Raw genomic sequence first — 19010 nt, 5'->3', positions numbered from 1 at the left:
AGACAGTCCGTGAGATGGCTTATCAGGGTGGTCAGTGAACCCCGAAGCTCCGGGTCTGCCGGCCTCCCTGAGACCTGCTGGTCCATTGTAGCCCCAGGCCCTGGAGTCTGTGTCTGCCCTGGCCAGGTGTCCGCAGCCAGGCCTCCTAGACGGGTGTCTCCGTTTGTCCTTCACAGCCTGTGCCCTTCATAGACGGTTCTGCTTGCTCACAGCATGGCCAGCAGAGGTGGCCGCACTGTTCTGCCTCGGCGATATGACCAGGACTCTTGTCCCAGGTGGGCCTGTGAAGGGCCAGGAGCGCCCACGCGTGCGTGCAGCGACATCCGTAGGAGGTCCCCTTTCTGACCAGAAACAAGGAACTTGGTGTGAACAGAATGATTAGCTTCCGGCTAAGAATTCTGACAATTTAGTGCCACCATTTAGAATCAGGCTAAATTTGTCAAGTGACTGAAAGTGAGGTTTTTCAGAAATTATTAGCTAATTTTTTCCATAGAGAATTTATAGTCGCAATTAGTATATCATGATGTTTCCAGCAGCTCAACTTTTCTGGCCACATATGTGCAACATATATCAGTTTATTTTTGGAGATCTGAAGAATTACCTACTGTAAATAAAGTCCCCAAGAAAATTTCTCCGGGAAAGAGGTGAACTTACGGTAATATGGGTGATATATTATTAATTAATAACTATGACCAGCGCTGTTTCAATTAAAAGGACAACGGATGAGAAGGCCTAATAGCAGGAGATGCTGAATTCGAGTCCTCTCAGCAGGGAGTCTGCAGCAGACGGGGCAAGGCTGCTTCTGAGGCCTCAATGTCAGATGTTTCAAACTAGCCTAAGGAAAAGGGACTTTCTCCGTAAGAAAGCGGGGCCACAGGGACCCCAGAACCCCAGGACAGCGTGTGCTGATGGGACAGGGACAGTTTCCCATTGGACTGAGGCGGGCTGGCATCTGTGTCTCAGTGTAGAGGAGGTAATTTGATTGGCACGTGTGCCCCAAAGTACAGGCATGGGGAGTGCAGACAGGGCTGCGGGCGACCGTACGTACGGTGTGGGAGTCACATGGGAAGTGTGCCTAGAGGAGTAGCTATGGAACCTTGCTCAAGGAGGTACCAGTTGAGCCAAGTCCCCCAGGATGGCAGGCTTTCTCCAGATGGGTCACCGTGAGATCCCAGGCCTGGGCAGGTGGGCTGGCCTGTGGCATGTGAGGGCAGTGGCATGAGAGGAGGCTGAGCCAGGAGGCGGGCCCAGAAGTGGCGTGGCTATTCTGCAGGTGATGGGGAAGGGGTGTGAGAACTTGGATCTGGAGCAGTTCAGAGGTTCGGACCCCGGAGGTCGGTCTGCTTTGGCCGTGTCTAGAGCAGCCCTGCCCCTGCCTGCCCCCCAGGCCACACATCCTTCCAGGGAGAAATGGCTGAGGCCATGGGAGCTGCTTCCTTGCAGGGTCACAAGCCCACGGCTCCCCTCCCAGCAGGAGCCAGGGCCGTGGAGAAGGCTCATAATGGCATTACTATCAGCCTTTCTCCTTCCTGTTGCTCATTTATTTTACTTCAAGCACAGTTATTTTTAGAGTAATAATTTGGAGGTAATTGGCCTTCTACCTCAAAAATACCACCTTTTCCATGGAATTATTGTGTGGAAGAGGTTCTGTTACGCCTTCCTAATGTGATGTTGCCCTGAACACACTCCAGAGTGAAAAGGATCTCACTAGCCGTTTGGTTTGATATTTTTATTTTTTTTACTGTCCGTTTCTCCCCGGCCTGTAATGAGAAAAATGAACTACTGTCAAGAGTAGTTGCCACACAGCCTCCACTTGCTCTCACTTGATCTGGAATGATGGGAAAATCAGTGGGGTCTCCCCTGTAGGTAACCCCTCAACACTGTTTTTTCTCTCTCCAGGTCACGCAATATTTAAACTCACGTATCTAAGCAATCATGACTATAAACACCTCTACTTCGAATCTGACGCTGCTACCGTCAATGAAATCATGCTCAAGGTGAGTGTCCTCAGCCCCGGCAGTAGCTGAGCTGGGTTGGCTTCTGCTGGGTGGTTCTCAGGCCTGGCAGCATGCCCTTCACCCCTCAGTCCACGCACGCACCGCAGTTCAGCTGCCCTCTACCCACTCAGACAAAGCAGGACGCCCCTTGGCTCCCTCCTAGCCCCCCAGAAATCCTGAATCTTCATGTACTTATTTATCCTTCTTAGGCACCATTTTTTTCCTTCCATCCATTGCCAGAAGCCCCTTGAGGCTCCTGGAGCAGACTCTGAGGAAACAGTTATTATTTGAAGACACCTTACTGTACCCAAGGTAATTCTAGCAACCCGTTCAAAACACACCTAACTCGATGCTAGAATTGGATGTCACCACCGCTCAGCACTGCTCGCTGAGCACCGTGGCGAGCCAGGCCAGTGCTTGAGGTGCTGCGGGGCCGACGCAGCCCTGCCCTCAGAGCGCTTCCTCTGTCGAGGGCACGGACATTACACATTGGAACTATCAGCAGCCTGTGAGGGGCAGAGGGGCAGAGGGGCAGAGGGGCAGAGGGGCAGGGCCCGCACAGCCTGGCTGGGAGGCTGTACCCGGCCTGTGTGGAGCAGAGGACGCGGGGAGGGGCAGGCCACACAGAACCTCCCAAAGCCGGTCGGGCTGGGAAAGGCTGTCCAAGGTCTTGTTGGTTCAGGAGCTGGGGGAGGGCCTGAGGTGAGTGTTTCAAAGAGGCTCCCAGGTGCTGCAGGCCGCTGCCCTGGGCGCTACTCCGGTAGCCGTGGACCAGTGGTTCTCAGACTTCAAACAGAATCCTTTCCTCAGACGGATTCATGTGTAGTTGAACAGATAGAGGAAAAAGAGTTGCTTTGGCAGAGCAGGTCTTAAAGCCAGAGGGGCTCCAAGTAGTGAGATGCATTGCCTCTGGGCGCCTCAGTTTCCCTGCCTGTGAAGTGGGGTCATGGCAGCTGCACTGCCCCACACCACACAGGCCTGTGAGAACACAAATCCAGTGAGATGCGATAAACCCAGTTAGATGGTTACTCAATCTCTTCCTGAGAGTGGAATCGTCAAGTGATAATAATCAAACGCAGCCAAGATCCACCAGGGGCCCGCGCAGTGCGGGGCCGGGCCAAGCACTCACCCACCGTTCCATGGAACCTTCACAGCTCCGTGGGCAGCGATGCCTGAGGTTCCCACACTCGAGGTGAAAGGGGCTCAGGAAGAAAGGCACTTACCCAGGGCCATGGCTGGCAAAGCCAGAACTGGACCCCACGTTCCAGACCTTGTGCTCCTAAACCCGCAGAGTGTGCAGACTTAGGGAGCTGAGTGGGGGATTTCAACGAAATGGAATTGTTTTACAGAAAGATGCTGAGACAAAGTCCTTGTGGCCGAAAGATTTCCACCAGGGGTAGATGAGGATTAAAAAAAGATGCTGCTGGGGGGGAGGGGGGCGGGGGTGCGGAAGGGACAGGAGCGGAGACAGAGTCAGACTGTCAGTTGGGGGGAAGGCCAGCAGGTTCATGGACCACCTGGATCACAGCTCCCCCCTCACCCCCCCCCCCGGGCCCAGGCCGCGGGGATAGTGCCTGCCGGGTGCTTAGAACCAGCGAGCTAAGAGTTACTAGCCATATCGTCCCCAGAGGGCACAGGGAACTTGTGCAGAGTACTCAGGGCCTAGGTAACGAAATATTCCATTACCCTGTCAGGGCTGGGCTTTTTTTATAGCCAGCATTAAAATATTCAAGACTTGAGAAGGATTCTAGTAAAATTATAATCCTGTGTTTGACATCAAATAATTTTCACAACAGCAGATTGATGACAGAAACACAGGTTTATGACTTCAGTATGAGACCGTGGAAGAGCAAGTGCAGAGAAATCATCTCACAGGACCAAATGCTCCCCGAAGCAGATGCTTTCCTGCAGAATCCCCGAGGCCCATCGCCGCCCCTAAAATGTCTGCTTTCATATCAATTGTTTGCAGAAATACTGCCTCCTGCACAAGACTTGGGGAGAGTCACGCGTGCTCAGGCCTGATTAGTTCGAGAGCTAAGGGCCACGGTCCCGGCTAAAGATTATGTTTCACTCCTCCCGTCTCTGACTTTTATAGCAATTTGAATACTTAGCCTTATGGCCGTCCCCATGGGGTCTGCGTGAGCTTCGCATCAGCACCCACTGACTGCGGCCCCGGCCCTGTCCAGTCATTTGGCAGAAACGTTTCCATCAGAGGCTCTTCAGGGCTGTCTTAGGCACGAGTAATCCCTGTGGTGGTTCTAGAATCCAGGTGTTTTGCATAAAATGAGCGCTTTCGACTGACACTGGAGGAGGAAACAAGGGCCAGAGGCTGATGTCAGAGAAACTATGATGAACAGGCAACTTTCCATCCAGTTATTTTTTCTTACTGTGTTTTTCCCTGTGCAGAAACATTATGAACTATAGAAATGATCCCTGAAAGTATAGTCTTTGTGTGCAGAAACATTAATGTCTCCCATTTACTGAGCAGCAACTGCATACGCACGATCTCGTTCAGCCTTCACAACTGTTCTGCAGTGTGGACGCTATTTATCCCCATTTTATAGATGAGGGGAGAGAGGCCCAGGGCCACAGAGCGCAGAAGGGCGGAGCGTCCGCTGGATGCAGGCTGAGGCGCCCCTGAGCCCACCTTCCCGGCCGGGATGTAATTGAGCTGAGCCGCGTGTGGTCCCGGGTTCTGCAGGCTCGCAGATGAATCTCAGAGGAATCATTGGTCTCTTCAAATCGGGTTCTTCTCATGATCGAGTGATGGAGGCTGTGGCTTTATTGGCCATGAAAACTCCCTATATTTTTATGCCTCGAGCTGTAAAATGCATTGAAAGTGAAACACTCTATAGTGCATAAAATTGTGCAAGTTTTAAGCCACAGCATATTAACCAGCTAATGGCAGACCAAAGGGCGTTTTTATCTTTTGATTATTACATTAATCTTCCATTAAAATTATCTATGTGATTATCACAAAGCACTGAAGATAACAAATTTAGGAAATAGTTGGCTACTTAAGGATCATCTTGAAATGCTTCTGTCAAGTTGTATGTGCCAAAGACACACTGAAAACACTAGGTTGGCTGAGTGTGCAAACGATAGAATGCAAAGATACTCTCATTAAGAATGATAAAACCTTATTTCCACACACTGTCTGGAGTGTCCCGATCGTCAGCCGGCCCTGCGGCCTCATGATTTATTGCTCTCAGCTGGTAACTTGGCGAGGCAGTGGGCCAAGCGTGTCAGGCCTTCTGTACGCACACCCCAGCCTTTAATGCCTGCTGCTGGCGACTATCAGAGCAGAAAGTTGGAGGGAACGGTTCGGAGCCTCGGCCCCCTGTGAGGTGTGCCGTCCTCGCCGCCTCCCCGCTCTGGGTGGAGGACACGTGGCCCTCAGTGGAGAATCAACAGGTGGTGGCTGGTTTCCGTACCCAAAAGTACCCAGGTTTCTAGTCATAACTTTATATATTTGAGAGTGAAGAGAATGGTGTTTGCTCACAAAGAGCTCCAGCCAGAGGAGCGGGGGGCGGTGGGAGGAGTGTTGTCAGGGCGTGAGGGGGAGGGGGTGCCTTTGAAGAGGTGGGGCCTGGAGAACCGGAAGGTCTGTCAGTCGAGGGCCTGGCACTCACCCCACCCCAGATCCTGGCCCAGACGCTAGCTTTGTGACCTTGAGGCGGTGTCATTACTGCTCCGCGCCTCGGCTTTCCCATCTGCGCGTTGGGGGTGATGATGGCCTCCCACTCACGAGGCTTTTTAATCCTTGAAAAGCACCCCAGCCCTGCTGCTGCCCAGTCAGGGGCTGGTCCTCCCCGCTGGGCGCAAGTCTGCTCACGGCACCGCTGCCCTTCCCAGGCTCCTCCCCACCTCACCTTGACCGCCATTGAGTCTCTGCTATTCCAGGGACACCCCTCCCTGCGTTCCTCTGTTGTGCCTAATGCCCGTGGTTCTCCCCTGGCCCTTGTAAGCCCCACACTCCTCGTTCTCTCTCCAACCCCAGCTCCCGTTCCGCCTGCAGGCCTTCCTGCCGCACCTCCCGGCAGTCACCCCTTCCTGTGTGCTCCTCTCTGTCAGTTGTCACCCTGTCATGCTAGTGGACACAGACCTTGAACCAGGCATGGGCCAGGCTCAGGCCTGGCAGATGCTGGCGACCGTGACCGCATGTGTGTCAGCCCCCCAGCAGGTGGTGGGTCCGCGTGTGGGGAGATAAAGGGTCCCGAGAGCAGCAGCGTGCAGAAGGCCGAGCTCCTTGTCCGAGCCGTAACCGGGCAGGCGACCGGCTGGGCACGTCACCGTGGCGTTCTCAGCCCCTCTCCAGCTTGGCCCTGCCCTCTGCGTGGTCCTGGTCAGCGCCACCCTCCTCCCTGAGCCTCGCTTTCCTGTTCTCAGATGAGCCCTTGCTCTGGGGGGCTTGTGAGTGTGAAATGAAGCACCATCGTTGGGAGCTGTGCACCTGCCCGGGCTGGGGAGGGGGGGGCGCTGAATGGAGAGCCTTGATTTGGTTTGGTTTTCATTCCTACAACGTTCTCATCCTTCAGACAAGGCAAGTGGGGCTCTGGGAAGTTATGTGCAAACCCAGGGCTGCACAGCAGGCGAGCCGCCGAGCCAGGAACCAGTGCACAGCCTTCTGGGAGGCAGCACATGTGAGCACGCAGGCTCTGTGGTCGGAAAAGCCTCCGCTGACTGGCAGGCAGGCCGGGCCCGCACTGTCCTCTCCAGGCCTGTGTCGCCAAGCCTGCCGGCTGCTGCCACCCTGGACCCCAAGCACAGGAGGCCCCCGAGGGCACCGCCAGATGCCCTTTGTCGCCCTGGGCGAGCGGGTGGCTGCCGCGCGTGACGGGCTGTGTCCTCTTGCTTCCAGGTCAACTACATCCTGGAGTCACGAGCAAGCACTGCCCGGGCTGACTATTTTGCTCAAAAACAAAGAAAACTGAACAGACGCACAAGCTTCAGCTTCCAGAAGGAGAAGAAATCAGGGCAGCAGTGACAATGGCCTCCAGCCTCAATCTGCTCCGGAGCTCAGAGCTGCGCCAGGGCCAGCTGGCCAGCGCCCGCCTGTCCTGCAGTCCTCAGGGCAGGGCTGGGGGGCTCCTGGGGCAGGGCTGGCACCTTAGGACGGGGCTGGGGACATTTCCACGGGCCGCCCGAGTAGCAGCGGCTTTCAGTAGCAGTGCCCAGGCCGGCGACCGAGAGGAGCCCCCGCTGCCCAGCCCCCTCACTGCCCGCCCGCCGAGATGTACATAGCCATGCCCACACATTTCCTTACAACTTGATCAAATTTCTTGAACAAAAATGTACATTTCTTTTTCCTTTTAATAAACAGGTGTCCTCTTTCTTACGGTTGGTATGACGACCATTCTTTGGGGCAGAGGATTGATTATGTTATTCGCTTTAAAATCTGTTCCCATATTGAACAGGCAGATTGGAAAAGCCGTGGCTCGATTTCTCAGAAGAAATGTTTAGGGCTTAGTCAATAGTTTTAACTCTGCCATTTGTTTAAATGAGCGCAGTGCTCTGAGGACAGTCTCTCACTAAGGTTAGGAAGGGGACCTAGGGGTGTGTGTCCGTGGCGGCGCCATTTCCCCTCAGCAGCCTCTCCCCCAGCTCGGCCCAGCACCTCCGACCTCAGGGGGAGCCGGGGGAGGGGGGGCTGGTCTGCAGGTTATGCTCGGCTCCCGCCAGGAATGGTCTCCATCCTTAAGTAGCAAGTGTCCATTTCAACTAGCGATCGGCCTGCCTGTGGGTTTTCCCTGGCGCTTCTCCGCCTGGGAGGCCTCTGTTCCCTTCCTCCCTGTCCTCACAGCCAGGGGGGAGCTGCTCTCCCCCACATCGGGGAGCAGTGAGCAGACGTGGGGCCCAGGGAACCTGCTCCAGGGCGGAAGGCACAGCCGCCTGGCCACACGATGCCTCTGGGGTCTTCACCCCCCCGGGTCCTCCCAGGCGACGTCCTCCCGCACCGACCCCAGGCTCAGGGACCAGGTGTTGCATTGAGGACCTGCCTTTCAAACACTTTTTTAAATTGTCCAGCAAAAGATGTGACCAAAACAGCATCTCAAAGTCGAGTGTGTTTCTTTGCACAGGGGTCATTTTAATGAATTCCTCTTTCCTTCTGAGCTTTGCTCAGCCAACAGAAGCAGCCTTTTCTAATGTCTTCCACCCCCCAGAAACAAAAACAAATACTATTTGTAGCTTGCTCTCTGTATTTGAATTTTCAGCAATTTTATATTTAGATATCTTTGAAAAATGTAAATGACTAATTTGGTCATTAAATCCTGTGACATATTCAACATTAAAATAAAAGTCGTCTACGTGTCGTCTTTGCGTCTTGCTTCGAATCCTTGAAGTCCAAGTACCTCGTCCTGAGACAGTGACCACGGTGACCACCTGGCGCCAGTGGGTGTGGAACCGAGCGTCTGGGAAACCACCGGGGCCTCCTTCACACCGAGCAAGACAGGACGGCCCTCTGCACTCGCCAGACGTTGAAATCATCGCCTCCTTCCGTTACCAAATCAGCACCCTCCTCGTATGGTGAGTACAGCACACACGCATTTCACGTGAAACATGTCCACGGGAGGGACACAAGTTGACCAAACATCAAGACTGTTTACGTTCCGCTCCCTGGGGGCATCCGAGGGTGGGGAGGGGCGGTGTGTGCGGGCTCCGTGGCTGCAACCGTCCCAGCTCCTCTGCTCACCAGCCTCATGACCTGTAGGTAAGTGGTTAACTTCCCTGCACCTCAGTGTCCAGGTCTGTAAAATGGGCTGGAAATGCCCACTTCTCCCAGCTGGAATCAAAACCAAGTGAGATGGTGCGTGCGCAGTGCCTGGGCAGCAGGACGTGACATCTGTCACCTCACTTAGTCCAGTTGCCTGGATGCCACGTGCTCCCCAGTGGTTCCTTCTCCATGGGAGACCCAGCTGTGCCGAGCTGTCCCCTTGAATCTCAGAGTCGAAGAAGCTGCCCTTGGCAGCTGCCAAGACCAGCTTCCTCCGTGCCCAGGAAAGAGGGCACACAGGAGCCAGGCCATGGCCCTCTGCCTCGGGGACAAACAGCTTGACTGGAGGGCTTGGCACCATAGGGCTACACCCAGTCCAAGTCCCACCCTCGGGGACTCTATCCCACCCTTTCTCACCAACTGATGTGAAACAAACCACTCATCGAGTGCCCTCTTACAAGGCAGGCCCTGGGGTCGGGCAGATGGTGCTCGAAGTCCAGCTCTGTCCCCTGGTTGGTGGGTCCTTGGAGGAGCTACTTTACTTCCTTGAGCCTCAGTGTCCTCTTCTGTAAAATGGGGACAATAATCCCTCGAAGGGGCGTGGTGAGGATTGTATGAGTTTGCTAGTCAGGATGGCCCAGGCTCTGCTGCAGCAACAAACAGCCCCAAGGCCTCGGTGGCTTAACATTTCTCTTCACAGTCAGCCGTGGATCCCGCCATCCTCAGGCTTCCATAAAGGTTGGGGTGCAGACGGGGGGGGGGGGGGGGGCGCTGGAGAAAGAGCAGCAAAGATGACATACTGTGGTTCAAAAGTGACACATGTCACTTCCCACTTCCACTCATGGTTCATTGGCCAGAATTAGTCACATGGTGACACCTGCTTCAAGGGGACAGTGGGTGTAACTCGCTAGTCCTGCATCAGTGCTGGCCCCTGCCTCTCAAGTGCGGCTAGTTACTGTTCGACTAACCATTTTCTCCGTCCATCCTCTTGTCCACCTGAGCCCCATTTTACAGATGAGCCAACTGAGGCAAAGAGGAGCAGAGCCCCTCGCCTGAAGCCCTGCAGCCCTCCCACCGCCCACACAGCTGTCCCCGGGGGCCCTTAACGCCCTAGGTCCTGAAGGCCCCGCCGGGAGGGCCCTGTGCTCGGGAAGCAGCCACGGAGAGGGAAGGGTTAAGCCCGCCACGCTGTGTCCCCACCACACACCTCCGCTTAAATGCGCGGCCCCATAGGGTGGTGTCTGCTGTGAAAGCCCTGAGAGTGATTTGTGAAGTCTCGGAGCCCCGTAATCTCGTCAGTGTAATGGGATTATATTTCAAATCACTGCGGCCTGTTCATTACCCATTTAAACTCCTGTGACAGAGGAAAACTTACATAAAACGCACGGCAGCCCTCACCGACTTCCCACTCTCCTCCCTGATTAGACAAACAGATGCTGAGGTCTGGAATGAAAAAATAATGTGCCCATTTATTCATTTTTCTGACAAGTCACAATAGATTTTTAACTGCCAATGAGTGACCTCCCAGAGGTGCCTGCCAGGCGCACGGTCATTTCCGCCAGCGTGGCCCCCTGCCCTGGCGGGGCTCCTCCCGGGACCAGAGCTGCTGCAGTCTGAGCCCCTCTCCTCACTCCACACGCCAGGCTGCCTGCGGGCTCTTCGCTGTCCGCGTGCAGAGGGGCTGGGGGCCTCCTCGTGGCCACGGGGACACAGCCATGGCCTGAAGTCACCCAGCCCTGCCCTTGTCTAGCCGGATGACTGAGGACACCTTTAATCTCCAGGAGCCTCAGTTGTCCCATCTGTGAAGTGGGGCTGGTGGGAGAGCTCACCTCCATGGTGCGGGTTCAGGGGCACAGCTGGGGCTGGACGTCTGGGAGGAAAGAAACAGGCCACCCAGTGCCAGGCCCGTCCGCCACCCTGACCTCTGGCCATTGGGCTTTGCGGGTAGGCGGGGTCACGGCCACAGAGCTGGCAGGTGGAGGATTCGTTCTGGCTCCCTGCTCTGGTGCTGCTTGGAGCAGAGGTAAGCTGGAGGAGGGGCAGCTGGCTTAGGGCCCCTGGGTTCTGGCCTGAGGGTCCCCCCTCCTAGTTCTTTTGCTCCTGAAGACTCGTGACCCCTGAGCTGAGCCAGACGGCCCCCATCTAGAGGGTCCCTATGGCAGGGAGCAGAAAGGGCCAAGCCTCCCTTCATCAGTCGGGGATCTATGAGCTCAGTCTGGTCACATGTGCCCACTCCCCACCCTCCACCCTCCACCTTTCTGTAAGCAGATCCCTGGCCCTGGAGACAGGCAGGGAGGGCACCGGGGTAAGGATAAAGGATCCCCATGAGGCCTGGGGTTCCGCCCTGGAGCCAGCACACACCTCACGCTGTGGCAGACACAGCCAGTCCCACCTTCCAGCACCCTCTTCACGCCTTCCCGTGCCCTTTCCAGGAAAGGCTCAGCCACAGACTTCCGAGGGGCAAACCCACCACTGGGGGCCGGGGGACAGGTCTGTTATATTCAGGTGCCCAGCCCCCTGCCCAGGGCCTGGCATGGGGGTGGTGGCAGAGAGCACTTGCTCTACCTAAACTCAGCCCTTCACCCCACAAGGGTCTGGCACACCCTCTGGGAGGGTCTGTTCTAGGTGCTCAGGCTGCAGTGAGCGAGAACCCAGGGAATGGTGTCCTCCAGGCCCCTCACCTGGCTGGGAAGGCCGGCTGGGACGGAGGGCCTGGGGGAGATGAGGGCCAGAGCTCCAGGGCGAGTGGGGGCAGGCCAGGGCTGGGATCCAGGGGTGCTGAGGGGGCAGCCAGGTGGTGAAGCGTCAAAAGAGTTTCAAGACTGAGCTGAGAATCTGCAGAAGGAATGAAAATCTGCCTCCCTGCTGTGTGACCTTGGACCCACGACTCAACCTCTCTGAGCCATTTCTCATCTGCTCAACTGGGACAAAATCCCACCTCCTTCACGGAGTTGCAGGAGGAGTAAATAAGATGAAGTCATGGGCCAGTAGGGGATCAGTAACAGGTAGCCATGGAGACAAGGATGCCCAGTCACATCCTCCCTGGGAACACACAGGCCGAGGCCTCTCCCTGCTGGCAGGACCTCAGGAGCCGCCCTAGCCCCCCCGCCCAGGGGAGCCCAGGATCCAGCTGGGGGCCTGCGCCCTCCCTCCAGGGCCCCACCATCCGCTTTCTCTCACAGGTGCACTCCTGCCTCAGCCCCATAGCCCCAGGCAGGGTTCAGAACATCTTTATGCATTAACTGTGAATACATAAGAAATACTGTGAAGCTAATTCTTTCTAAAATGATAAAATTTGTCTATATTATAGCATTCCAGCCCCCAGCTTCCTGAAAGCTAAAAATATTTTAATGTCATATTTCCATGTAAATTTTACTTTAGAATTTAATACCCTTTTAACATACATTAAATTTCTAGCGTTCTTCCAGCCCTTGACTCTTTTAAGGACTTAGCTGATAGGCGTTGGAGAAAAGCGCTGGGGGAGGCTGTAAATTAGTAGAGAAAGTTCTAGAATCAAGGTTGCCCCCAAACCTTCGTACCCACCTCATCTTGGGAGTTGCTCCTCTGGGCTGGGGAATGTCTGGGCCAAACCCTGGAATCCTGGGGAGGTGTCGGAAGTCTCCGTTTCCTGCTGTGGCTGGTGGCTTTTTGGGGTACCAGGGAATCAGCACAGCAGCGGCCCAGATCCGGGGAGCCGGGGCGGCCTGGGGGCCCAGAGCCTGGGCACTGGGCCAGGTCAGCGTTCACGAGCAGGTGATCAGCTCCACAGAGGAGGGGTGATGACAAGTGGGTGCAGAGCGTGTCGCTGCGACTGATCTGCACGCAGCTGCAGTTCCCAGCGTGAGACCTCAGTCACCCAGTGCTGCAAGGACTTTGCAAACTCAAAGGTGCCTTCGCAAAGCCCCACGACTGGCCCCTGGGCTGCCACCTCCCCTTAGTCCTCGCCCTGGGACTCCGCCAAGAGCAGCCCGGGGAAGACCCTGCAAATGGCGAGGAGGGTTCACGGCAGCCTTTGGGGGGACGTGGGGTGGGGTTTTATGCCCCCTGGGCTCACAAGGCTGAGCTCTGGGGCCTGCAGGGCACTCAGGCCACCAGCCTTGAACCTGGGCCCACACACCTGCCCTGAGTCACCATGCCAGGGTCCTTGAGTGAACCCCCAATTTCTCCGAGGGCCCACCTGTGAAATGGGGCAGAGATAACAGAGCCTATCGCATGGGGCTGCGGGAGGACCGGCGAGTAGCAGGGGAGGGACCACGCGCAGGAGTTGTGAACACGAGATGCATAGCCAAGAGCTCGCTCGCTCGGCCGGCCGGCCAAGCCATCATTAACCAGACAGGAAGTGTACAATGTGGAGGCAGGAGATTCGGTGAGATGGACAGCTCTGCCTTCTCATCACTTTGGGGGATGACATGATGGACAGAGAAGAGCCACAGTTCGGGCTCCGACCGGCTTTTAACTTAGGTTCACAAAGCGCTTGTCTCCACCCTGGCGAGAGGAAGGCATGGGTGGGAGGGGCTGCCGCTGGTGAGGGATGCTGGGGGAGCCCGGGAACCAGGCAGGGCCCCCTCTCGCCTGCCCAGAAGAAGCCCACGGAATCCCGCCCCCGGGGGCCGCCGCGATGAGAACAGTTCCCGATGGGGAGCGGTCCCTGCCTCTGGAGAACGTAACCGCTCAGCCATCATTCAACCAGCGTCCACTAAGGCCAGCCCTGTGCCATGCCCGGCCGGCCCCGAGCGCAGAAATTACCCGACGAAGAGCCTCTGTTGGGAACTCATGGTCCATGGGGCCAGGACCCATTCTCTAGGGCTCAGGTGACCAGATGTCTGAGGCAGGAGCTGCTGTGCCTGGGGACTGTAAGTAGACACATCCTTCCCCCACAGGCCTGCGTGCAGCTGGGGGCGGAGAATCTCCTGGGTAAAGGCTCGGCCTGGCTCTGATGGATCCTATTAGAGGATGACAAGCTGGTGGGTACCTGGGGAGCACAGATTCCGAGGCAAGGAGCCCAAGAGGAATTCTCCAGGCGGGAGGAAGGAGGGTGCCAGCCAAGTGCAACCCCATCCGAGGGAGATGTGTGAGCAGGAGATGGCTCCTCGGCCTCCCTCTGGGCTGGGGAGCCTCGCTGCAGGGCCTGTGGCTATGGTTCCACAGGGGCCGAGAGCTCAGCTACGCAAAGATCCTGCCGAACGGTTGTCTCCATCATTACCCAGCAACCCTCCCCTGACGGTGGAAAGAGGCTCCTGGTGGCGACCCCGGATGGTTGGTTTTTCCTACCCATGTTGGGAACGGAGGGAGTTGGGGGGAGGGACTAACCTTGTCCCTCCTAGGATGCTGTGAGGGGCCTTGGGGACGGGACTCTCACGGAGCAGCTCCCAACACATGCCTCTCGACAACGAGACCGGCCTCTCGTCGATGCACGTGTCCCTGGAGGACAGGAGCCCAGCAGCCGCCCTGCAGCACCTTGACCTCCCTCAGCTCCGCTGCCCCCTTTCTGGGCTCATTCTCTCCTCCTGAGAAGAGCATCCCCCACGCAAGCAAACGGGACATGGACAAGTCTTCGAGCCTCAGGAGGGACTTGTCTCCCCAAAACCATATACACATCCCAGGCCAGGTCTCTGATTGGCCTGGCAGGGGTCACATGTCCGTCCCTGGGCCAATCCCTGTGGCCAGGGTTGGACTTGTGTGATTGGCAGCCCCTCTAGGGCCACGGGGGGCGGGGAGGGGGCCTTGGTTACCAGGGCAGAAAGGGGGCAGAGGACAGGTAAAATCAGTGGCCTCCTCAGCAGTTATCAGGTGCCAGCCACTACCCTTTTTTCTCAAAATCACCAAGAAGCAGGGGCCGGTGGCCTCGTTCCACAACAACAAGGCTCCAGGGTGAAGGCGCTTTGCCCAGTGAGGAAGGTGTTTGTGGGATGCAGACGGGCTTCTGACTCCAGCCCCAAATGTCTGAGGCACAAAGGAGGGGAAAGCGCCAGGAGTGGTGGCGTGAGGGTGTGTGTGTGCTTATGTGTGGGCGCGTGTACTTGACTCAGTGTGTGTGAGAGTTTAACCCACGGGCGGCCGCCCTCACACACCTGCGCTCCGCGGGGGCCGAGCTGTCTCTGAGTAGCCCCTTCCTCGCAGCTGAACAGCTGGCCACCATCTTGGCACACGTTTCCCTGTCACATCTGATTTGCAGAGTCGTGTCCGTAACAGACCCACAGGAGCGTCCAGTGGGGCTTTTCCGGGTCAAAGAGAATGTTCCGAGTCTCTAGCTCTTGGGAGGAGAAAAGGAACATGAGCAGTCCTCCCGCCTCCATCAGGGACCGACACCCACCGGGGGAAGCTCCTCTGGGCCCCCCTGGGCTCGGGCCTGAAGGATGCCGCAGCGGTTCTGTCGTTATCCCATTTTACAGATGAGGAAATCAAGGCTCGGAGCCATGGCATCTTCCCAGGATCACAGCAGAGGGAGGGTGTGAACGGGCCTCCCCCTGGCCTCTCTGGCCCCCACCTGGCTCCCACCCCAGAATATGAGCTCTGGGCCCCAAGGACTCAAGTCTGTCTTGCTCCCCACTCACTGTATCCCCAGCACCCAGCGCAGACCTGGCACAAAATAACATTTGTTGAATGTGTGAATGGCTGAATGAATGAATGAGCACTATGTGAACACTCTGACTTTAGTCCATAGAGGCATGGCCTGGCCGAGTAGCCCACAACCACACCACCCCCTCCCCACCCCTCTCCTGTTCCTCAGTCTGGCAAGTGGAGAGCGGCTACAGTGTTTGGACAGGTCCAAGCCTCGGACTAATGAGAGGGCACAGTCCTCTCACTGCCACGTGCAAGTCCCACAACAGCTGTAGTTGTGAGCTTGAACCTATGGTCCGAACACGTGCCCCCACGTGTCTGAGTGACATGGGCTTGATAGGGTTCAGGTGCATGTAATTGAGTAGGATCCAAGCCCACGAGAATGTTGTAAACATCTTGACCACGCCCTTACTTTGCCTCGTGGCATCTGGCTCTAAAAGACTCGGCTTGTAGTCCGTGGCGCTGTCTCTCTCCATCAGAGAGGGCAGCGTCCCACCCAGCCTCAGCCTATTCTCTGGTCTGTCTTTTCTAACCCTCCACCGCCCCTACTCAGGTTCACCCTTGGCCTGAGTCTAAGTCCCACCCAGCAAACATTTATGCGATTTGGATAATTATGTCTTATTGGAAGTTGGCAAAACAGCCAGAGATGATTGGGAGACATTCTCAAATGCACATGGAAGCAACAGTCTCCACCTCTAGAGGGCGCTAGAGGCTCCAGGCCTGGGCCCAGCACCTGATGCCTGAGCTTCTCGACTCTATACCACCCCCTGTGGCAGGACTGAGTACTGTGCCCATTACACAGATGAGGAGAGGGAGGCCCAGCCGTACTCAGGGACTCACCCAAGGTCACAGGTAGGGGGAAGCAGGGCAGAAATTTCAACCCACGACCCACAATCCTAACCCTTTGTTATTGTTTGCTGGGAGGCACGGGACCTTGGGAAGAACACAGTTCTGGAGTCCCAGCTCCGCCTCATCCCGATGTGTGACACTGGGCCACTTTTCACCTCCGCGAGCCTCTGTTTCCCGTCTGTGAAATGGAGCTAGAATCCCTTCTCTACAGGGTCATGGGCATGAAAGGAGCTAGTAGGTGGGAGAGAGATGTCTGAGGTAGAGCCAGTTTGGGGGCTACGTTCAGAGGGACAGAGAAACCTGGGAAACGCCCCCCTTAAAGACGAGCCCTTGGCTGAGCCTGAGGCCTCAGGGCCCCACACGATGGCTGGCATATACAACAGGTGCTCAATAAACTTTTTAAAAAATATATTCTTACTGATTTTTAGGGGAGGAGAGAGAGAGAAACATCAGTATGAGAGGGAAACATTGATCGACTGCCTCCTGCACACTCTCTACCCGGGATCGAGCCGGCAGGGCCTCCGTAAGCTGCCGTGGACGGAACGGCTGCCTCCTGCTGGTGCTGCCAACTGCCCTGCACAGACACACACACAGTGACACAGCGGGGGTTGCCATGGAGCCTGATCTTGAGGCACAGCCTACGCACCCTCCAGCTTCAGGACACTGGGGGGCACATGAGCCTTGGGACACGTCGCCCCAGAAAACTGCCACATTCGTCAAGGTGGTCACCACTCAGCTGCCTGGGCTGCCCCCAAAACCAGGTCCCCTGGGCACCCAAAACCCCACTGTGGCTGCTTTCAAAACACAACAAATTAATTGTTAAATTGTGAGGAGGCTCCAAATGGAGTGAGTCCAAGCCCAGGGCAGCCTCAGTTCTCAAATTAGAAGAAACCGTCTGCCCTTCCCTGTGCCCCTGCGGATGCTGGGTAATTACCCCCCCCCCCCAACCTTGTCTTATGTTTTCTTTCAGCAGAACCAACAAGAGGCAGCCACGGACATCAGTTAAAGCTTCCAAAGTGCTTCTTTCCGCCGAAATCTTTTATAAAAGGTGAAAGATTTACAAGACCTGAAGAGCAAACCAAGCAGGGTAATTGTTTTTGGAATGACCCCAATATTTTCACCCCGCCGACCCGGCCGGGCATCGTGCCCCATATTTATGATCCCTAGTCCTCTGCGCACCGCGGGCGACCTTTCTGAGCCCCCTCTGCGAGCCCCCCGCCCCTTATCGGGCCTGTAACTCACCCCGACGTTATCTCCTGGGAGGGTTTTATGCACTTTAATTTAACTCCCCTCATCATTATTTCCCGGACTTCAAGGTTTTCTCTTTCGAGCTGCCCTTCCTGGGACAAGCATAATCTGTTTGCCATCAAGCCCAATAAATATGTTTGTGCGGGAGACGGCACTGGGGAGAGGGGCCCGGCCTGGGAGGCCGCCCCCGGCTCGCACCCCCTTCCGGGCAGCGCGGGCTGGTCTGTGTGTCCTTGAGCGCCTGTCCTGGGGGGAGCCGCTGCCTCAGTCCTCAGCCCCAGCCCAGATCTAGCAAATGAAGATACAGGATACCCAGTGACATTTGAATTTCAATAAAGAATAAATTTTTTAAAACATATTTTTTATTGATTTCAGAGAGGAAGGGAGAGGACGAGAGAGAGAGAAACGTCGATGATGAGAAAGAGTCATGGATTGGCTGCCTCCTACATGCCCCACACTGGGGATCGAGCCCACAATCTGGGCATGTGCCCCGACCAGGAATCGAACCGTGACCTCCTGGTTCCTAGGTTGAGCAGCAACCACTGAGCCACCCCGGCCGGGCTACAATAAGTATTTTTAGTAGAAGCGTGTCCCATTCAATATATGCTAAAAATTTGTATTTGAAATTTAACTGTGTGTCTTGTGTTTTATCTTTGCTCAGGAGGCCATAACAAAGTACCAGACCCTGGGTGGCTTAAACAAAACAAAAAAATATTATTTTCTCACATTCTGGAGGCTAGAAGTGCAAGATCAGGGTATGGGCAGGTTGGTTTACTCTGAAGTCTCTGTCCTGGGCTGCAGATGTCCGTCTCCTCCCTGTGACTGTGACCTCACACACTCTTTCCGCGGCGTGTCCTAATCTCCTCCTCACCAGGACACAGTCATAGTGGATCAGGGCCCCAAACTCAGAGCAATTACCTCTTTGAAGGCCCTGTCTCCAAATAGTCACGTTCTGAGGCACAGGGTTAGGGCTTCAACATATGAATGGGGGGGGGGGCACATTCCAGCCCCTAAGAAGGAGTGTCTAGCCCTGGCCGGTGTGGCTCAGTGGTTGAGTGTCGACCCATAAACCAGGAGGTCATGGTTTGTTTCGGGTCAGGGCACATGCCTGGGCTATGGGCTCGATCCCCAGTGGAGGGCGTGCAAGAGGCAGCCGATCAATGATTCTCTCTCATCATTGATGTTTCTACCTCTCCCCCTCTCCCTTCCTCTCTGAAATCAATAAAAGTATATTTTTTTAAAAAAGAAGTGTTTCACCATCTCCCACCAGTGAGTCCGAGTCTGGGGCTTACACGAGGGCAGCCTGTGAAGACAGGGACCTGGCCGGTCTGCGGACCACCCAAATTATTCAAACTGCCCAATCCTGAACTTGCCTACCAGGCCTTGCCCTTTCTTCCCACGGTCAAGGTTCTTTGGGCTCCACCCAAAACAGGGCCCACAGATGTTTGTTGAATGAGTGGAACCCGCACAGATTTCCTCACTCACCATGGTTCGTGCCAGTCATGAAATAACCACCTATTCCCAGCGTCTGGCACAGAGAGGGCACACGATATATATTTTTGTTGAACGAGTGAGTGAAGGAATGAATGATGCCTCGCTTGGACTTCTGCCCGTGGCCTCACTGGTTGGGGAGCCTCCCT

At 55.9% G+C, this 19010-nt stretch overlaps 1 protein-coding gene across 13 annotated transcripts in view; it reads left to right on the top strand.

Annotated features, from left to right (window-relative positions):
* Positions 1-8318, top strand: part of MAPKAP1 (MAPK associated protein 1) — a 198286-nt gene extending 189968 nt beyond the window's left edge. For 12 of the 13 annotated variants that reach the window (XM_059658042.1, XM_059658040.1, XM_059658038.1 and 9 more), the window contains 2 exons: positions 1900-1997; positions 6859-8318. In XM_059658042.1, coding sequence (XP_059514025.1) covers positions 1900-1997; positions 6859-6984 — 224 coding nt within the window. In that variant the 3' untranslated portion in view covers positions 6985-8318. Of the gene's footprint in view, positions 1-1899; positions 1998-2206; positions 2264-6858 lie in introns of those variants that run through there. The other variant, XM_059658037.1, reaches the window with a different exon arrangement.
* Positions 8319-19010: the final 10692 nt, after the last annotated feature.

Source organism: Myotis daubentonii, chromosome 11, assembly GCF_963259705.1.
Source record: "Myotis daubentonii chromosome 11, mMyoDau2.1, whole genome shotgun sequence".
Taxonomy (NCBI): Eukaryota; Metazoa; Chordata; class Mammalia; order Chiroptera; family Vespertilionidae; genus Myotis; species Myotis daubentonii.
The sequence above is the reverse complement of the archived record's forward strand: the minus strand, read 5'-3'. Positions and strand labels throughout refer to the sequence as shown.